The sequence below is a fragment of the Sus scrofa genome, chromosome 9, assembly GCF_054392235.1.
Source record: "Sus scrofa isolate SSC_HxYL_T2T_F1_AM1 chromosome 9, Sscrofa_HxYL_maternal_Yorkshire_Landrace_v2.0, whole genome shotgun sequence".
Classification (NCBI taxonomy): domain Eukaryota; kingdom Metazoa; phylum Chordata; class Mammalia; order Artiodactyla; family Suidae; genus Sus; species Sus scrofa.
The window spans coordinates 31,072,472-31,095,004 of record NC_139391.1 but is presented as its reverse complement, the minus strand read 5'-3'; the positions used below and the strand labels follow the sequence as shown (position 1 = coordinate 31,095,004).

General features: G+C 36.6%; 1 protein-coding gene across 16 annotated transcripts in view; it reads right to left on the bottom strand.

The window, feature by feature from the left end:
* The window catches only part of CNTN5 (contactin 5), a 1,211,165-nt gene that overhangs the window by 430,806 nt on the left and 757,826 nt on the right, over positions 1–22,533 (bottom strand). For 15 of the 16 annotated variants that reach the window (XR_014815022.1, XR_014815020.1, XR_014815017.1 and 12 more), the window contains 3 exons: positions 15,241–15,465; positions 1,302–1,425; positions 999–1,174 (listed from right to left, as the gene is read on the bottom strand). Coding sequence is in view for 9 of the 16 variants with exons in the window: in XM_084975741.1 (XP_084831867.1) it covers positions 999–1,174; positions 1,302–1,425; positions 15,241–15,465 (525 nt within the window). In the remaining 7 variants the exon portion in view is untranslated. Of the gene's footprint in view, positions 1–998; positions 1,175–1,301; positions 1,426–3,696; positions 4,145–15,240; positions 15,466–22,533 lie in introns of those variants that run through there. The other variant, XM_084975746.1, reaches the window with a different exon arrangement.

The following is a 22,533-nucleotide window of genomic DNA, read 5'->3' as shown; positions in this document are numbered from 1 at the left end:
AAATCAACCAATTCTATTTGAAAATATAGAATTTTGTTTTTTCTTCTACCTCGACGTTCTCCAAACTGAATCTATTTATCATTTCTTTATTCTTTCACTTTCTCCTTCACACTCATATAATAGGGTGTCTAGTACTTGGTTAATTAGATGTAATATGTGAAGAAGATTATATATAGAGAAAAATCAATTATTTCACTCTTCAGGGTGTAATTTTAACTTAAAAATCATTTTGTGACAAATTATGTAGCCATTATAATTACACATGAATTATTAACACAAAGATCCCTGGCCCTCCTATTTTTTTAGAGATGATAATCCTCAACAATTTAAATTCAAGTAGGATTACTTACTAAGAAATAATACAAAGGTTTTTTCACTCAATTGCCTATTCTCATCATAAATGTAAGAGTTTCAAGAGTTTTAAGAAATCTATACATTTAGTTAAGTAGATATATGACCTATTTTAGAAAATGTATATATTCTAGTATATACGAATGATTTTGTGTGGTGTCTTTTTTTCTAATAAAAAAATTGGGACACTTGGTAGCACTGTTATAGACAGAATCTGAAATATTAGCATTTCAGAGGCATTTTTTTGGTTATCTGATTATAAGCAGAATTTTTAGAATATACAATCTTATGTCCAGAATAATGTACAGCAAATAGTGACTATAATAGACAGTAGCAAAACAAAAGCAGATAAGCAGATATTTTAAAAGCAGACAAAGAATTAAAAATCTATTTTTTACTAGATTTCAAAAGATATTTGAATTGTAAAACTTTCTCTACTTTTATGAGCAGGGTTTTTAACTTCCCAGACTACTATTCATTTGAAAGGGGCAAACATTTCAGGCAATTTGAAAATAGAAAGAAGCACAATTGTTTGCATAGTTCTAATCCACTATATTGAAATCTGAAGTCATGAGCTATTGACTAAATGTTCAAGTTATATATAAACACTATGTATGTATATGTGGAAAAAGCAATACTTTACTCACAGGCAAACTGAAGAATAGCTTCTCTGCTAAGAACACTTCCAAATGTGTTGGCTGCTAAACACTGATAATGACCAGAATCCTTTGCTTCACTTGGATTGCTTATAATGAAGGTCCCATCTATCAAACTGTAGCGATAGTCACTTTCCAAATCTATTTCTGTTCCATTTCGGAGCCATCTTAGGAAAAATCAGAAAACATATATGTAAAAATTACTTGAGTTATTATAATACTCCCTGTGAAAGTCAGAATCTCACTGAAAGGACTTTTTAAGACTTAAGAAAATGATTAATGGTGAATTTCTACCTGTAATTGGGAACTGGGTTGCCACGCGCTTCACAATTCAGTGCTACTTTCTTTTCATCAGAATCAGTTGGGAAAATTATATCATCTGGTTCTTGAAGAAACACTGGCCCATAGTCCACACTTTCTGTAAGGACCAAGAGAACACACTTTAAAATTTCTCAAAATATCAAAAGTTTTTCTCCATTTTATTCCTAGTCAAAATTCTTGCTCTTTTCTTGTGTTACGAAAGTAAGGTACAGTTAGCAAATTACATTGTTTTAGTAAATTGCAGAGACCTAAATACATTTTTTTTGTAATTGACCAGAAATTATTTTTAAAATATATGAAATGAAAAAATGCACATGTTAAACATTGGTGTTATACATTTTAAAATACATATATGTGAATTCGTTGAAAGCAGAGCTAAGGAGAATAATATTAAACAAAAACATTATTTTAAAAAACCCAAAAGTTTGTAAATCTCTTAGAGTGTTAAAAATAATATACAACAAAGGAAAAGTCATGAACTAATATTGTGTAATTACTTGGGTACTAAAAAAAAAGAAAATGTTGGTCCTCATGCATTCTTCATATATTTCTTCACTCATTCAGTCAAGCACTATTTACTGCCTAATGATGCTGGAGTGTAAGGGGGAAATGATGTAAGGCAAATGAACATATTCTCGTAGAATAAATGAGATATGTCCTCAATAAAAAAAGTTAAATAATTGAATAAAGCTTTCAAATTGTATACAATGAAATGTTTACCAGTAGGTAGGTAAAGTAAATAAGGAAATCAGAAGGGAAGAAGCAGAAAAGGGAGGGCGGGGGGAAGGGCACTTAAACTTACAAAGTGCCTGCTATTGTGCCACATACTATATTCTACCTCAGACACTTCTATGTTAAAGATAATTTAATTAGTCCACACTCAGAGAAATTCTATTATAAAGGTAATTTTAAACTAAAGAGTAGCTCATGGAATAGAGAAATAAAAATGGACCACGAATGTCACCTTGAACTTAACAAGTTTTAGGATAATTTGGCTGAAAAAAACAATGAGTAAATATGCTGGGGAGGGGGTAGTAAAGTCACATCAGCCTGTAGGAGAGTAAGAATGTAAGCAATTATAAGCATATCTAGGTTCAACAGCATCTGAATGGTGAATTTAAGAAAAAAGTAAAACTTCTTTTTCATTAATCATAAATTTGGTTACATGATAACCTTAGACTAATATTTTCAACACTGCCACAAATGACATTTAAGGATATTCTTTGTTCTGAGGACTTCCTGTGCATTGTAAGATGATCACCATCACCTCTGGCAGGACGCCTCCCTCCCCGAAGTGTGATAATCAAAAATGTTTCCAGACATCATTAGATGTCCCCTGGTGTCAAATTCACCCTCACTGAAAACTACTGCCTTAGAAAAAGGAAGACAAAAGATTTTAGGAAAGATCTATTTCCAAGGTCTGTACTAAAAAATTGGGGGTTTACATCCTCTGTAGATAAACCACAAGAAAGCGTCAGAAAAAAAAAATACAAGTAATGAATGATGTCCCAGGAGACTCAAGCTTTAAAAAATTATTACTGAAAAAGTCACACCCCTCCATATTTATAATAATGGGTTTAGAGTAAATCGATTTGCTTTCTTTAAAAGGACTAGATGACTATTCTCTTTTGGACAAAGAAAAAGATAGTATCCTAAACATTCTTTCAATAAAACTGAGCACTCACAATGGCCAGGTACTAACAAGTATTTTGAGTCCTAAATAACATAGCAGACTTCTTTTTCCTTAGCTACTACAACAACAAAAATATTACATGAAAATTACTAAAATGTATTATTCTATACCAAGTTATATTGCTGTTACTTATTTTAAAAAAGGCAAGAAAATAAATGAATTGATAAATAACTAAAGGAAATTACTGTCAAAATATTGCCCTGCATGTTGTTGCATCATAATGAATTTTTTAAAAATTGAAAAAGCACATGAAACCTTGTTAAAACCGCAATTAGAGGGGGCAGGTGGATCAGGACGGCAGAAGAGTAAGATGTCGCGCTTACCTTCTCCCAACAACACATCAAAAAAACACATCTACATGTAAAACGACTCACACAGAACATCTATTGAATGCTGGCAGAAGAACTGAAACCTCCAAAAAGGGCAAGAAACTCTTGACATAACTGGGTAGAACAAAAGAAAGAGAGAGAGAGAGACAAAGGATCAGGAAGAGACTAGCATTTCTGAGAGGGAGCTGTGAAGGAGAAAAGGAACACACACCCTGGGAGGCCACCTAACTGACGGGGAGATCAGCCTAGACCAAGGAACCTCAAAGTCACTGAGAAAAGCGCAGCAGCTGGACTGAGGACGGCAAAGTAGAGTGAGAGGCGAACAGGAACAGATCATCTGCATCACCTGGGACACCGTAGCCTGAGACGCTCTGGCGGGGGCTCGGCGCTGAGACGTTTGCTCTGGAGGTCAGTCCCAGGGAGAGGACTAAGGTTGGCTGTGTGGGGACAGCCTAAGGGGCTAAGGAGCGGTGTGCCACAGGCAGAGGAATGGTGTGCTGCCGCTGGGGAGGGAACCCTGGAGAAGGGAACCCTGGAGAAGGTCTAGGCCGCAGGAGAAGCAAGGCGCCCCTGTTGAGGAGGGCAAGAGGAGGAGGGGCGGACCCGCGCAGACTCGCTCCAGCTCTCAGAGGGCGGGGCTGCTCTCAGAGGGCGGGGCTGCACTGGTGCAGGCTACCGGTGGCCAGAAGCCATTTGCTCAGGGTACAGGAGACTGAGTGCTTCTTGTGCAGGCTACAGGTGGCCGGGCATCTCTTGTGTGGGCTAAAGGCAGCGGCTAAGTGCAACGTGGTCTTATGTGATCTACAGGTGTCAGGGACTTTTCTCGGAGGCCAGAGGGAGGCGTGGCCTGCCACCACTGGGGCCTGTGAGTGGGCTCTACCTGTGGCCCCAGTCACCCTAAGGGTCAGCCAAAAAAAGAGGGCACTGCAACCAAGCACCACACACTACTGCTCTCACCCCTCTGGGAACACACCAGCCCTGCAGCTGTCCTACCAAACACTCTGGGCAGCACCCAGACACTTGATCGCTATCCCTTCCAAAGACCCTACAACTAGGAACAGCTGGTGCAGCACTTAGTGCTTGGGCTAAGCAGGACAGGGTGCTTCTTATATAGTCTGCAGGTGGTGAGGGAAAACCACTGCAGTTATCTCTGACTCTAGTGCTGGGCGTGGCCCACTGCCACTGGGGATCCCGAAACAAGAACCACTTGCAGTCCCAGCCACCTCAGAGGACACCACAGAGGAGGACATTGCAACGGGACACCACCTGTTGTTGATCTTGCACCCCTGGGAACACACCCGCCATGCAGCTGCCACTACCAAACACTGTGCAGTTCCCAGATGCTTGATCACTGTCCCCAGGAACCTACAACTTAGGAGCAGCTGGTACAGCACCTCCTGTGGAGGCTAAGTGGGACGAGGTGCTTCTGGCATGGTCTACAGGTGGCAGGGGCAAACCACCGCAGTTACCTCTGACTTCTGAGGTGGGAGTGGTCTGCCACCATTAGGGGTCCATGCACGGGCACCACTTGCAACCCCAGTCACCTCAAGGGCAGCATGAAGGAGGGCATTGTGACCGAACACCACCTGTTGTTGCTCCTGCACCCCTGGGAGCACAACCACCCCTGCTGCTGCTGCCGCCCAACTCCCTGGGCAGTTCCCACACACTTGATCTCTGTCACTTCCCTAGGAACCATGAGGTTGCGGGTTCGATCCCTGGCATTGCTCAGTGGTTAAGGATCCGGCGTTGCTGTGAGCTGTGGTTTAGGTCGCAGATGTGGCTCAGATCCCGTGTTGCTATGGCTCTGGTGTAGGCTGGTGGCTACAGCTCTGATTATACCCCTAGCCTGGGAACTCCATATGCCCCAGGAAGCGGCCCTAGAAAAGGCAAAAAGACTAAATAAATAAATAAATAAATAAATAAAAACTGGAAAATAAGTCTGAAAAACATGTATTCTGTTATGGTTGCCCATACTCTGTTAGATAACTTTGTCGATCATTGCTATTTCTGATAGCATCTTACTGAGCTCTCTCCACTCTCTGTCTCTCTCTCCGGCTCTCTGGCTCTATTTTTCTCTTGCTTTTCTCTTAAGAAATAAAACTCATTTTAAGAGATCGAAGAGCAAGGGTCTATGTTGAGCTTAGTCCTCAGCAAAGGGTAATCAAAATGCTTCTATGGATAATGAGATTGTTTTTTAAAATTCAACACCAACGAGGTATTATTATTATAGGCAAACTCGGACGGACAATTTGATACATGTTTCTGTAGTAATAGACTTCATCTATGGATACAAATAAATGCATTGCTTAAAGCAATATACTTGCATGTTGCAGCTTTTGGCTTGATGAGATCTGTAACTTGTCCAGACAGACTTTAAAACTTATATAAGATTAAATCATCACAAAGACCTTGATAACCAATAAATCTAAATTTTTATTTAACAAGGTAGAAATCTTTGAGATATTTGTGTAGTGGGCAGGTGCCATTGCACACAATGTTCATTTCTCCTAGGATTTTTTTTTATCAGACTTTTTATGAACAGATAAGATATCCATAGTTGCTTGAAAATACAATGCTAGTGGGTATTGTTTGTGAAATATCAGATTCACACTCAAGAGAGTCCTGTGGCATAGGCCGGCAGCTACAGCTCCGATTAGACCCCTAGCCTGGGAACCTCCATATGCCAAAAGTGAGGGCCTGAAAAGACAAAAGACAGAAAATAAAAAAGAGGGTCCTTTCTTTAGAAGAGGAATGTTTCAGTGTTTTGGTTTAGAAATGATCTGTTATCATAAAAATGATATCTAAAATACTGATTAAAAGATCATATGTGCTATATTTTTATTACATGATTTAAAATATCAGCTGTCTTAATAACTAAAAGACAGTTTGGCTGAGGATTAAATTAGGCATTCTTTCTAATTTCACTAATGACTCTATAGATATTATTTCACTCTCTGGTTGTATTTAACATCATCATGGTGATATGTGAGTTTAGCCTCACTCCTAATGACTGGATTTTATGCTTATATAACAATAGGTCTCTTTCCTCCCCCTTAAATTTCAAGGATTTTCCTAGATATGTTTTGGTGTTAGTCATTTTGTATAATTTGCAGGTTCAAGACTATTTTTTTTCTTTCCCCATTGTTTTGTTATTAAGATGTTTCTGCTTGTAAAATCTCTTCCAGCTTGGAGTTCCCGTCGTGACGCAGTGGTTAATGAATCCGACTAGGAACCATGAGGTTGTGGGTTTGGTCCCTGCCTTTGCTCAGTGGGTTAACGATCCAGTGTTGCTGTCAGCTGTGGTGTAGGTTGCAGAGGTGGCTCGGATCCCACGTTGCTGTGGCTCTGGCGTAGGCCGGTGGCTACAGCTCCGATTCAACCCCTAGCCTGGGAACCTCCATATGCCACAGGAGCGGCCCAAAGAAATAGCAAAAAACAAAAAACAAAAAATCTCTTTCAGCTTGATATCATAAGAGGGCTGGTAACCAAGACAGCCAAGAGCTTGTGTTTTTGTTGTTGTTACTGTTGTTGATTTTTTTAAAATTTTATTTTTAGTAAGGTATAGTTGATTTATAACATTATATTAATTTCAGGTGTAGAGAATAGCAATTCAGTATTTTTACACATTATACTCCATTAAAATTTTTTATAAGATAATGGCTATAATTCCTTGTGCTATACAATATATCTTTGTTGCTGACTTATTTTATTCAGAGTAGTTTGTATCTCTTAATCCTATACTCTAATTTCCCCCACCCCCCTTCACTCCCCTTCCACTCCCCTTTCATAACCACTAAGTTGTTTTTAATATCAGCGTCTGTTTCTGTTTTGCATATGCATTCATTTATACTCTTTTTCAGTTGTCACATATAACTGATATCGTACAGTATTTGTCTTTATCTGCCCATTTCACTAAGCATAATATACTTTAGGTCCATCAGTTGCTACAATTCCAGAATTTCATTGTTCTAGTTCTGCAAAAAATGTCATGGGTAATTTGGTAGGGGTTGCATTTGACCTGAAGCCACCATCACCCTAATACCAAAACCAAACAAAGATACTACCAAAAAGAAAAATTATATGCCAATAGCTTTGATGAATATAGATGCAAAAATTCTCAACAAAATTTTAGCCAACCAAATCCAACAACATATAAAAAAGATCATACACTACGACCAAGTGGGATTCATCCCAAGTTCACAAGGATGGTTCAACATATGCAAATCAATAAACATCATACACCACGTTAACAAAAGAAAAGTCAAAAACCACATGATTATCTCAATAGATGCAGAAAAGTCATTTGGCAAAATCCAACATTCATTCATGATAAAAACGCTTACCAAATTGGGTATAGAGGGAACATATCTTAACATAGTAAAAGCCATTTATGACAAATGCATAGACAATATAATACTCAACAGAGAAAAGCTGAAAGCCTTCCTGCTAAAATCTGGAACAGGACAAGAATGCCCACACTCACTTTTATTTTTTATTCAATATATTATTGGAAGTCCTAGCCACGGATATCAGACAAACCAAAGAAATAAAAGGTATCCAAATTGAAAGAGAAGAGGTAATCTCTTGAAATTTCTGCCACTTAATTATAGGCTACACAGATACTAACTTTCTTCCTGCCAAATTTTTTCTTTTTTTGCCTTTGTGCCTTTTCTAGGGCCACTTCCTGTGGCATATGGAGGTTCCCAGACTAGGGGTCTAATAGGAGCTGTAGCCGCTGGCTTACGCCAGAGCCACAGCAATGTGGGATCCGAGCCACATCTGTGACCTACACCACAGTTCACGGCAACGCGGGATCCTTAACCCACTGAGCAAGGCCAGGGATCCAACCTACAACCTCATGGTTCCTAGTCGGTGCCACTATAGGAACTCGTTTTTTGTTTTTTGGTTTTTTTTTTTTTTTGTCTTTTCTTGCCAAAATTTTTAAGTATCACCTTATCTGAGACTTCTACAACCAGGTTCCCTAGGGAAGCCTGGATTCATGGTGTTGGATCATTATGTTTTCAATTATTTCCTGGATCATGACCAAATATTATCATGGTTCCCTGGATTCTAAACTTGCCTTTCAGACTTAGATTCTTTTTCAAACAGTTACTTTTGTTTCCATTTTTCTCTTAGGTCTAATTGCACACCCCAACACTGTTTACCTACTGGTTAACTTTAATTAATGGCCCTGTCTAGCTTATACATGTAGCTAGGGCATACAGGCATTATAATCTAGAGGAAATATTAGCCTTTCATGTCCAATACAATTAAAACAAATTCACTTTTAATGGCCATTAATATATTTTATGTGATAATTTCCAAAAATTTTGAAATGTTTAATTAGAAATTGCATTTTATGATGACATTCACAGCTATGATGAGAGAACAACTTTTCACACTGAGCATATAAAATGAATTCTTAAAATATCCAAACCTTTCTTTAACTTTCCTTTTAACACTGAAATTTTTTTAATAAAAGCTAAGCATAAACTTTCATTATAAAACTTTCATTAATTCCTAAGAATTGAGGAGCATTACTTATTTAAAAAATGTTTCATGGATAGCAGTATTATGTTGTGCACATACTATAAATTGAGAGTCTAATAGATATTTTCATCATTTTTAATGTAGCTATAAAAGAAAGGTCAGATGATTCATAGATGCTATCACTTATGAGAATAATCAAAGTATTCCAACCCTATGTAACACTGAGAAGATGCTAAACCACTAGGCCACCCTGTCAACAGACGGAAGGCACTGTTTTTCCTTTCTTGTTATTTGTAATCCAAAATACACAGTTTATTTTAAAAATTTTCAGACAAATATTCTATCATGGTGTAGAAATTCAGCCTAATTCAGATTTTAAATTCCTCAAGTGGATGTTTCTTTAATTAAATGATATTTGTTAAGCTCCTAGTAATCTTGCACTACTCTAAGTGCTGAAAGAGAAAAAAGGTGAGTATACAAGACGGTCTTTGCTCAAATGGCAGGCAGTTAATTAGAAAGAAAAGCATACTAATCGAAAGCAATAACAATAGCTCTAAAAATTAAGATTGAGATAAAAAGATAAAACTGCCAAGTTTCAATGAATAGTCATAAAATGGTAAGTTTTTTATTAAAAGATTATTTTTAAACTGAGAGAAACTAGAGTGATCTGATTTACATAGGAGTACATCATCCCAGTGAAGTACCTTTTTTCCTGCCCAGAAGGAATTCTTATTCTCCTAAAAGACCATTTAAATGTTTCATTTGATTCTCCAAAAAATTTATCAACAAAAGGTATTTTGAGGAAACAACAGAAAATTGTCAACACAGAGATCACTTTGAGTTATGATGCCACTGCCCCTGTGCCAAGTCTAATCTGGAAATAAGCTAAGTCAACAATGAAATTCAGCCAATGGTTTGTGGATATGAGGCAACAAATCTGGTAGGTTGCAGGAATCTTTCAGAAGTCAGAAGCCAGCAGTAGATATTCCAAATATTGGATGGAATTGGAGTGTTATATAAATTGTAGGTTATGCTTATCATTGAGAGAATTAAAGAGATTCAAAATTATATACTTAAACTTAGTAAGAAATGATTTGCTTCAGCTACTTTTAAGAACCACAATTTTTTCTACTTGTAGCAATTGCAGTCTCTAATCTCAAAATGGACTTCACTAGTAAAAGCCTAAACTTTCTCGTCAGAGTCACTCTTAATCTAAACCATCTCCCTACAAAGAAGATAAAATATCTTAACCTAACCATTTCATCACATATAAAAGAATGAAATGCACCCTACACTAAATTAAGTTTACTCCCACTAAAACCACAACAATAGCAAAAGAGATGAAGTCAAAGACTGATTTATTGCCTGTTCATTTACAAAGGGAGGAATAGGTATATTGTCAGCAGTGGTTAATAGTCCTTGTCTACATTGCAAAAGTCAAAAACAGTACATGTGTTGTAGTCGTTTGAGGTGCTGACCCATAAGGGTTTTCAATTAACCTATATTATCACAAATTTTCCAATGTAAACATTAGTCATTAAAATCAATTAAATGTCATTCCTTGAATCTAAACAACTACTTTAGAGTAACTACTAAGAAGTTAGTTTTTTTAAACTGGATAATTCTTTTGGTCTATGGAACATTTGCACTGGTCCAATATGAGGTGATGATAGTCATTATCCAAAATAGTAATACCACGTTGAAAGAAAAAGGACAATCTCTGATTGCTCACCTTCAGTGAGAAACACTGTCTTTCAGGTATTCTCCATTTCTCTTCTCCCCTTTTTGGGTCTAGTTCAAAAATTTTTTATTTATTTTACTTCCCTGTGTCTATTTTACTTCAATCAAGTGTCAGCAACCAATTGTTGACTTTTCTTGAAGCCGTCTTATTTGCCTGTCTTGCTCTGACTTGCGCTCTTGGACATCAGCTTCATAGGGTTCTGAACTACCCTATGAAGGGGCCCACTGAGAATGGCCTCTGGTAAACAGCCAATAAGTAACTAAGGCACTCAGGCCACCAACCTCAGTAGCTGAGGCCTGCTAACAATCATGTGAGATAAGTGAGCTCACACGTATATCTGTACCTATTTGAGCCTTGAGATGAGACCGCAGTCCTCCTTCTGAAAGACAGAGACAGAGGACAAGTTGAACCACAACCAGCTTCCTGGCCCATAGAGCCTGTGAGATGATAAACATATAACTTTTGTTCATTTTGTTGATATCTTCACCATATTTCTCTATTTTCTACAAATCTTACAATATCATGATCTTAAAGTTTTCTTTATATGTTTCATCTATTCTATTTTTCTGTGTTATATTGTGATTATCTCAACATGTTGCTATTCTTTTTTAGGCAGGGAATCCTTATATTCAGTCAAGATTTGCTTATTCAGGTCCTGATTAAGCATTCTTTGGAATGGAAGTCAGATGAAAGCCAGAGTCTTTTGTAACCCAATGCTGGAAATCATAGAGTCATTTTCCATTACTTTTGTCATAATCTATTTTCCAGAAGCAGGTTACTAGCTCCAGCACACAGTGTTAGAAGAGGGATTACACTGTAAATCCCAGCAGGTAGGAATCACTGTGACTCATAGGTGTCATCCTATTAGTTTCATATTTTACATTTTAATATATAAAATAGCACACAGTTGAGATCATCTGTCATCCCTATCTGGATATTATTTCCCTGTTCTCATCCTCACTTTGTCCTCAGTGGTATGTACCATAGTTACCTGTTCTCTCAAATTCATGCATTAATGTATTATATACTATACATTATATATTTTTAAATTTTTATATAAATGACATCAGATTGTATGTAATATTCCATAAATTTCCTTATTTCCTAACTATTATATTTTGAGGTACATCCACTATATTTCATGAAGACAGGCTCTACTCACCTTAACAGTTTTAACTTTTCAATGAATAAAAAACATAATTTTTGTTTCCATTCCCTTTCTGATGGACATGTGAGTTGTTTTCAGTTTTTTTCTATTAAACTTATATGAACATATTTTCATATTTCCTTGTGCATGTGTGGCAGAGTTTCTCCAGGTTGTATATAAAAAAGTAGAATTTTTATCCCAAATTACTCTGTAAACTACACTTTTATGTTTCTCCAAAAAATCTTAGCTCTATCTGGGATGCTTCTGGACTTAACTCTGAGCAGGAGTGGGATGACTTCTATTCAGACTCCGTTAGCTTTCTCGTTTTTCACAAGATCATGTCAACCTCAGCTTTATTCTCTATTAAGGCTAAAGGGAATTACCTGACAAAAGCCATATGTCAGGCTCTTGTCAGAGAGAACAAACTGAAAGTCACATCTAGCCAAGCTCTATCAACTGCTCAGATGTAAAAACAACAGTTATGGAAGATTACTTGGAAAATACTCAGACTACCCATTCTTCCTGATAGTCTAAATATGGATTAAACTAGAGCAGCAGAGGACTTACACTATATCAGACTGGCTCCTAGAGCCTTGCAACTTAGAGTGTGGTCCACAGACCAGTAGCATAAGCACTTACCTGGAAGGATTTTTTTTTTATGAATGCAGATTATATGGCTCTACCTCCTGAGCTATTGAAAGGAGATATATTTTAACAACATACTCAAGTGATTATGTGCCTATTAAAGATTAAAGGAAGACTACAGTTTTAGATAATTCTAATTTTCATCTGCCTTTACTGAAGCAGACAAAACTTACTGCTATGCACACAATGAGAATAATGTTCAGGTCACTGCCCATTTCATCAAACAATAAACTGTTAATGAGAACACACCAGAAAAATTTGTCTGATCTTAGTGTCAGAATGTGTAATTGACTTTCTTTTTCCTTAACTAATTAACCAAAATGAGCCTAACCTATGACTGGTGTATTGACATTTACAGTAGACAGTGAATTAATCTCAAGCCTGACTCCACTTTATGTCCTGATATATGCAGTTTCCTTCACTTTCATGTGCTTTAATTCATATTTTCTAGAGGTATTTTATGTATCATTGTGAACCACATTAACTTATGTTTAGAGCAAGAGAATAAAGGTGTACTAGAACTCTACTGGTACCAAATTATACCAAAAACAATACTGTCTCACAGTTTTGATCACTCAATATATTATATCTTTGTATCACCCCATAAAATAATGAATGATGCCTAAGGAACACAAATTCCAACACATATCTGCCTGATGAATATGACATTAGAGTTAATGTCATGGATTTTTTTTTTTTTAGAGAAACCATTTTTTAGAGCAGTTTTAGATTTACAACGAAACTGAGAGGGAGGTGGAAATTTCTCATCTGCTTTCCATCCTCAGCATGCACACATCTCCCATTACCAACATCACTCACCAGAATGGTATATTTTTACCAAAAACGAACCTATATTAACACATCATAATCATCGAAAGTCACAGTTTATGTTAGGGTACACTCTTGGTGGTGTGCATTCTATAGACTTGGACAAATGTGTAAGGACATATATCCATCATTATGATATCATTCACTGCCTTAAAAATCTTCTGTGCTCTGCTTATCCATCTCTCCCATATGGTAAGAGTATGCTCAATTATAAGAAACTGCCAAACTGTCTTCCAAAGAGGCTGTACCACTTTGTATTCCCATTAGCAAGATATGAGAGGTCCTGTCCCACATCCTCCACAGCATTTGGTGCTTTCAGTGTTCTGGATTTTGGCTATTCTAATAAGTGTGTAGTGGTATCTCATCGCTGTAATTTGCATTTCCATGATGCCATAGGATGCGGTGTGTCTTTTCATATGATTATTTGCCACCTGTTAATCATTTTTGATGGGATGTCTGTGAAGGTCTTTGGGCCACTTTAACCTCATGTTGTTTGATTTCTTCTGTTGATTTTTAAAATTACTTTGTATATCTTGAATAATAGTATTTATGAGATATGCCTTTTGAAAATATTTTCATCAAGGCTGTGTGTTGTCTCCTAATTCTCTTTACATTTTTTCACAGAACATATGAAAATTTAAAAACATGAGTTCTTTGAAAAATAAAACACTTTAAGGAACTAACACCATACTTAAATAAAATTTAATGCCAACACTATGACATGATACTCCTTATGACAATAATTGGTGTAATCATGAGGCATGAGTTTGCTTGTGCTTGGTATACCATAATCTAATTTGACATTTCTAGGATTCTTCCAAGTAGTTTAGTTCTTGCAAAATGTTTCTCTGACTGTTTAGTTCTTTATCAATCATAATTGAAATATAGCCCAATGTATATTGTCCTTAAAATCAGTAAATACATGAATGAAATTGGTTACTTATTAGAAGTGTGACCTTTTCAAAGTTTGACAGCCCTTGAGTTTCCATTTCCAAAGAAGGCAGTAAGGATATCCATATGATATGCTTGTTGAAAATATTATTGATATAATCTAGGCAAAAGAGATTGGCAAAGAGCCTGGTAATAATCAAGTCATAGCACTTATCTTGGTTAATTAACCTTATGTTGTTTGTTGATAATAAAAAAAAGACAAAGAGAACATTTAGAAAAATGTTGTTCAAACAAAAATATTAACAGCTGCACAGTCATCCTTAATTTAACTGATATCTTAGTATTCGGCATTTGGATTATTTCTTGTTTTCCAAGCATAAATAATGCTAAGTGTATGTTTATAATTCTCTGTGCATTATTTATTATTTCCTTATGCAGAACACATTTTTGTAATGAAATATGGGACTGAAGGATATGACTATTTTGAGGCTCTTGATATTTATTGTCAAATTACCCATCAGAAATTTTATATATTTGCTTTCAATATATGAATTTAATCTTAATCCTAAATCAAAACTGGAGTCAGGCATAATTAACTACATTAACTTTTTTGGAAACATGTGTGGAACAGAAGCCTAATTTACAGCCATGAGGGTCTTAACATTTTCCTCAGCTTCCCTAAACTTTTGACAGGTTTCATCCTGACTATGATCCTCTAACCTCCATTTTCTTAGTGCATTTACTTTAGAAACTTGCATCTATAGGTTTCTTCTTTGCCTCTGTGAGAGGTAAATCTTCACCCAATCCCTTGCCAGGTTTAAAACCCAAGAATGTCTTTCTCAAGGACCTGGGAGCCATTTTATTTGAAATAAAATCATCAAGAAAGAGAAGGTCTCTATTGCCCAGATGGTAAGAGGCTAACTTCAATAAGCACCAATTAGTATACATAGACAGCCTAAATACATTGACCAAACTCTTCCTCAATGTTCTCCACTTTTCCAATTCTTAAACATTTACTTTGTTTCAGAGGAGTTGAGTTTAATCTTTCTCCTCTATTGCAATCGGCTTAATTTCTATTACAGTAATTTCCAATAAACTCTTCCTTGCTTGTTTAACCCCAACAGGTGCAATTTTCCTTTGACACTTACCGTCTTGTTTGAAGGCATCTGAGGAATGATAAAGATTGATGGGAGAATAATAATGTTGAGCTGATGCCCCTCGCCAGCTTGGTGAAGAAACACTCAGTGTTCCTAATGAAGGATTGCTGTATCGTGGTCTGGTCTTGGAACCATAGAGGGATGAAGATGAACTTTTCTTAATTCTTATCAAAGCAGCATATGAAGTAGGGAGACCAGGAAGAGCTCCAGAATATTCTGTAAAAAATAATAATAAAAAGTAAATTCTGAGGAGAGAGTTTTTTGTTGTTATGAAAAATTTTCTTCTGAAGACATTGTTGAAATTGTCCCTTGGAGATGTAACCAAATGCTAATTACAGTGTGAGTGGAAAAAGTAAAAGATTACATATATATTTTAAAATATTTTCTGAAAATTCTACTAGTTATAAAGTTGGGATTCTGCAATAAAGAAAGACTGAAAGAAAAAAGACATGAGGAAGGAAAGAAAAAGGAAAGGAAAGGAAAAGGGGAAGGAAAAAACAAAAAGGGAATGAAGGAAGAAAGAATGTAACCCATCCAAATTTTAATTATTTTCTTTTCAAGACTATTTGGGAATTAAATTTTTTTTTTGCTTTTATATTAAAATATCCATCCACATACATTAAATTAGTTCCTTATTATTCAAAAATGAGAAAAGGGGGGGAAACAGCATTATCAATTACATTCTACAAATATAGTTTGCATCTTAATCACCTTAAAATTTGTTATTAATAGGAAATGTGTCTAATGAAGCATATATATTTTGACTAGGCTGTAAGCTATGCCTCATGTTCTTACAAAGATCATATTCACTATTGAATACAAAAAATATTGGATGGATTTTTTTCTGTAGATTTTTTCATATATAATCTACATAATGATATTGTGAGGTAGAAATACTACTGCAAAATTCCTACTTTTATTGAATACTGAGAAATGTATTACCTATATTTTACTTTAATATCCAAGATTTTTCATTAGAAAAGATATGCATAGTGTCTGAAAAAGATTGCACTAACCTTCTTTTATGACCACAAGGAAGTCAGTTTGGTATATAGACCAAAGATTTAAAATGGGAACTAATTATGATAGAGTCTAAAAAACAATTAGGAATTGGAGTTTTTCTAAGTCTAATATCAATTGAATGTGAGAATTTGTTGATCTTGGAAATACTTTTAGGAGTCAGATATTTCTATTCAGGATATTTGATGTTTCAATTAAATTTAATTTTGCTGCTAATTTAATTTTGGATAAAAATAATTTATATTTGTGAGTAAGCTTTCTCACAATTATTATTTAGAATCATTATCCTGTCTCATAGAGATATTTTGGAACGCATGAAACATTTCTGTGATTTGAAAATAACACTTTAGGTGTTAGGCATCAAATTAAATTGAACATTTTCTGTTCTGTGAAATTGTAAATATGATTTCTCTGAAACCCAAAGGTGTATTTTTAGATGCACTCCACCTTTAAAATGAGCAGGATATGCGTAGTGCAAGCCCATCAGGAACTGTTAAGAGATTCATGTCCTTTAGTCTTTGTGTTCAACCACAAGTCTAGTAAAGGTGGATCAATTTTAACTGAAAATAGCTAAGCTCTCCTGGGCAAACTATATGAGAATAGATTATGGGTAGACGTAAAATCTCCTTTAAAACCTGAAATTAAAGGCAAGTTCTAGCACCTTCAGGTGTAAGGTAATGAAAAGAGAATGAGTTTTCCTTTAAGGTAGTTTGTAGTTTTAGTCTCTGAACCTATTCATTTCTCTGTGCAGTCTGCTGTTTTGTGTTTTAGTTGCCTACCTTGCTCATATATAAAAATAAAAAAATAACTATCCCATGCTAGTGTTAAAAATTAAAATGGAGTATGAGAATGTGGTTTATAGTTTTTAAAGCTAGATAAGGATAATCAAAGGAAAACGAGAAGAGCCATAATGAGTTTCAAAAAAAAAAGAAAAAGATCATCAATCATCACAGTTATATAACTCACATATGTGAAAAAAAAATATATATACATATATATATATGAACAAAATACATACTGTCCAAGTAGTATAATAATAGGCTTATGCCACTTCATGCAATTAGAGATGAGCCAAATCCTAATTTGGCTGTGTGCTTCACAACAGGGCTTCATTTGTTATGTAATCAGTTGCATCTGTCGCAGTGGAGATGACTTTTTCATCAAGTAAATCCAAAGCTGTTACTAGAAATCTGACGATTTAGTCATTCATTCACGTATTTAAAAAACATGTAATGAGAACTTAGTAGGGGATAAATGATAGGGATACAAGGGTGAACAAGATATATTTGGCCCTCCACATCTGCACATTATGTATCCAGAGATTCAACCAAGCGCAAGTTGAAAATATTTGGGGAAAATTTTTCCAGGTAGTTCCAAAAAGCAAAACTTGAATTTGGAGTTCCCATCGTGGCTCACTGGTTAACAAACCCGACTAGCATCCACTGGCCTCAGTGGGTTAAGTATCCAGTGTTGCTGTAAGCTGTGGTGTAGGCCAGCGGCTACAGGTCTGATTCAACCCCTAGCCTGGGAACTTACATGGGCCATGGCTGTGGCCCTAAAAAGACAAAAGACAAGGAAAAACAAACACACACAAAAAACACAACTTGAATTTGCTACATTTCAGCTACCATTTGTATAGCAACTATTTACATATCATTTACATAGTATTAGGTATTATTAGTAATCTAGAGATGATTCAAAGTATTTAGGAGGATGTTATGCGCTATTTGCAAATACTGAGCCATTTTACTTAAGTGACTTGAGCATCTTTGGATCTTAGTATCCACAGGGATCCTGGAACCATTTCCCTGTGGATTCTGAGAGAAAATTATATTTCATCAGCCTTCAAGGAGCTTATGATCTAGTGGAAAAGAAAGATAATCATGTGTGCAATTTTAATCCAATGTGAGAGAAAAGTAAATTCAGGAACATATGGGTTCTTATCACAGCTAGAAAATCCTCTAATTTTCAGATGAAACTCTGAACTGAGCCCTGAAAACCCATTAGCGATTATCTCAGCAAAACTCTGTGTAGGGCAGGGAAACTTTCTATACAAAGGGGAAAAAGAAAGTATATGAAAACCTGAAGAGGAAAGGCATTATGGCATATTTGTTAAATGAAAATAGTCTGAAGCTCAGGATGTGAGGAAGACGGGTGAGAGAATAGACAAGGCTGGATAGGATAATTAAGCAGGGAACCAATGATGAAATGCCTAGTGTGTCATGCTCAAATGGAAGGAGAGCAATATAAGCGATAGGTTCCCAGGAGGATGGAGAGAGACCCCCACCCCCCCGAATGCAGCTGTTCACCTTGGAGACCTGCTGCAGACATGGGTACTGCCAGCACAAAATCTACACCCTTTCTCAGAATGTGGATGCTCCAGTTGGGCAGCAAGAAACAATGGCCTGTGGAAAACAACTGCCTGCATAGATTAACTACCTAGAAGGATTAACTGCCCTCTGTCATGGGACTCAACCCCCTACTCCTCCCCTGACCTTCCCCTCCTCCTTCTTCATCATTCCTGCCCCAAGTTCCCACCACAGATCCTTTATAAGCCTAGCACCTCCTCACAGTCAGAGCTGGCACCATCGTGAGCTCAGCCATCCCCCTCTGATGCCTTAATAAACTTTCTTGCTTTACCAACTTTGCATTCCTCCATCAGCAAACCTAACGATGTTTTTAGAAGATCACTCTGGGGAGTTCCTGCTGTGGTGCAGCAAGTTAAGGATCTGGGGTTGTCTCTGGGGTGGTGCAGGTTCAATCCCCCAGCCAATGCAGTGGGTTAAAGATCTGACATTGTCTCTGCTGCAGCATAGTTGCAGCTGCAGCTCAGATCCAGTCTTTGGCCAGGGAACTTCCATTTGCCTTGGGTGCACCCCCCCCCCCAAATCATTTAGACCAAGACAAAAGGAAAAAAAAATGGCTACTCTCAAGAGCCTAAAACTATAATAAAGACAAAGACTAGTCAGAAAATGAGAAGGTGATCGTCTGTATGGGAATAAAATCAATAAAATTACTGACTGATTGAATTGTAAGTAAGGAAGAGAAAGTAAGAAACTGAGATTGGTCAATGCTACTAGAAGATGGAGAACAATACGGAAAAGGCATGTGCTTGAAATGAAAGCTCAATAATTAAGTTTGGGTCAAGTAGAGAGCTAGAGATACTTCTAGCACATTCATGTTGATTATAAAATTCTGTAACCATAAGGGCTTATGAGAGATTATTAAATAGTAACCAAAGAGGTGGTTTTAAACACTATAAAAACAAATGAGAAATGAAATAGGTTGTACAAAAAATAAAATGTTAAAAATGGTAATCTGAAGAGCACCAGTATTTCAAACAAAAACAGAAATAGTGGAGCCTAGGAAGGAAAGAGGAAAAGTAGAAAAGTGGGATGTCACTGAAGGAAAGGGAAGAGAGTCTTTCAACTCAGATGGCAGGGCAGATGACTGTCAAAGATCAGTGCGACTCATACTGAGTGAAATAGAAAGAGAAAGACAAATATCATATGATATCACTTTTAACTGGAATCTAATATACAGCACAAATGAATGTTTCCACAGAAAAGAAAATTACAGACTTAGAGAATAGACTTGTGGCTTCCCCGGGGGGAGAAGCAGGGAGTGGGAGGGATGGGGAGCTTGGAGTTAATGGAGGCAAACTATTGCTCTTGGAATGGATTTACAATGAGATCCTGCTGTGTAGCATTGAGAACTATGTCTAGATACTTACATCGAAACACAACAATGGGAGGAAGAGGTATGTATACGTGTACATGTAACTTGGGGATGCTGTACAGCGGGGAAAGAAAAAATCAGTGCGGAGAGGCTGTCCCTGCAGAGTGGGGATGCCTAGCAGTCTTTAAGCTGCCCAACTGCACCACCTCAAATGCACAGTGGATGTGAAAGTGGGGTCAGGGCCAGGAGATGAAGAGGATGTTCCAAGCTTTGGAGAGAGTTGACCTATTGCAATGTCATTTCCATTGCATTAGACATAAAGAATCTAGCCTTAGCTGGAAGCTTCCATTAGTCTCTTCATCTGAGCATAATTGACTATTAATTCTGAGGTCTCACTTTTGCACAGACATGGGAATTTTTAATTCTTCTACCTGATAACCTCTTAGCTGCCCAGTCCTTTTTTTTCTTTCATGACATCTCTGATTTTCCCATTCTGCTATCCCAGATCTGGGGATCCTCAGCTCTGGAATATAGATATATTAGCATAAATATATGAGGGTAATGATGTTTCAATTACAGGACTTTTAAATCTGTATCTTTTCTTCTGTCTTTAAGTTCCACACCTTCTTGGACTTCCTGATGATGTGCTCCCTCTTTCATTGAGAAAGTAGAAGCAATCCCAAAGAAATGGTCACTCACATGCTCCCACTGCCTGTATGTACACTCATATACTCTGTCTTCCCTGATATGCTATGTATAAACTGTGCATCTATTAAAGGCCAGTTGTGTGCATTGAATCCCATCCCATCCCATCTTCACTGAAGGATATTATTCTAAAAAATCCACTGATTTGTCTTTCAGCATCAACTGTTGTCTCCCTGTTAGATCATTCCCATAACTGTACAGAAAATCCTCTAACTTCAAAAAGTTCACCTTGACCTTACCATTCCTTCTATTTATTTTCCTTTACAGCAAGACTTCTTGCAAAGAGCTATGGATAGTCATTGTGTTCAATTCCTTTCCACTCATTCTCCCTTGAGCCTGTTCCTAGCTGCCTTGCCTGTACCATTTCACAATAATGACTCTTCAAAGTTAACAATGGTCAGGTCATTGATAAAACTAAGGACCGATTATCCACTCTATTACAACTATCACCTATCACCTTTATCCCACACAGTTAATGGATTCCTTTTTCCTTCAAACATTTTCTTCATGTGATTCCAGGATATTATAATCTCATGTTTTTATTCCCATTTCACTGGCCACTCCTTATTTCATTTCCTAGTTCTTCTTTGTCTCTCCAACTTCTAAATGTTGGTGTATATATTAAAATAATCACCATTTACCCAGATCTTAAATGATCTTGTTCATGAACATCAACTCCCAGATCAAGTTCAATTTTACTCTAATCTCATTTACTTGGACCCAGCTCTAGGTCTTTGATAGTCCAATATTTTCCTAGGCTCATTCTAACTCTGACTTCTAGGTAATTTCTCTTTACTAATTATCCTTTTGTGATTCTGCTTCAGCTCTTAAAAATTTCCTAACTTCTGCCCTAAAAGGCATCTCCCAAGATTGATCGTTTGGTAAATATTACTCAGGGCTCAGAATCTGCTTTTAGTCATTATTTCAAAGGCTATCATTGAAGAAATAGGAGAGTAGCTTGGGTCTAAATTCAGAGCCCTGTATTTCAAAGAGGCTTAGTGAAATATAAATGCTAAGTGACACTCTGATAGCCTCTGGACTATATTCCTTCCACACATAACTCCTTGCTTGTTTTCAGCAAACTCAAACATCCTTTTCTCCCAAATTCATTCCTTTTTTCATTCAGCATTCTTTGACTCTGTGAACATTTCTTTGAATTCAACATTTTGAATCTCTGCTGTGTGTAGGAATTGGGGATAGTGCAAGTAAATCACAAGTGGTTCCTGCTTTCGAGGAATTTATAATCTAGGAGTACAGGTAGAGAATTACCCATGGGTAAAATATTAGTAGAGGAATATTAAACAAAATAATTCTTAAAATACATAAAACCAAAAAAAATGATATATTGAGGAAAAGGAAAAGAAATCAGAGTGCTTTGTTGAAACTTGACATCTTTTTTTTTTTTTTTTCCTTTTTCTTTTTTACTGTGCTGACATCATGACACAGTTCCTGGGAAGAAAATCTCTACTCCTGCCTCTTGTGTATACATCTTCCTCCTACATCTTGGCTACTCATTTTACTGATTGAGAATTTTCAATGAGAATACCTCTGTCAGTAAACACCTTTGCAACATAGGCTCCAAAGTTAGATGGCCTCATTTAATCTGGACTCTACCACCTAGCAGCTGTATGGCTTTGGGCAAGACATGAATAGCTCTATGCCCAAGTTTCCTTGCTTTTAGAATGGTGACAACAATAGCACTTTCCTCATAGCTTTTTGTAGAGATTAAATAAGTTAATACATATAAAGCACTTAGAAGTTTAGGAGTTCCCTTCATGGTTCAGCGGTTAACAAACCCACTATGATCCACGAGGATACGGGTTCGATCCCTGGCCTCAATCAGTGGGTTACGGATCCTTTTTTGCCATTAGCTGTGGTGTA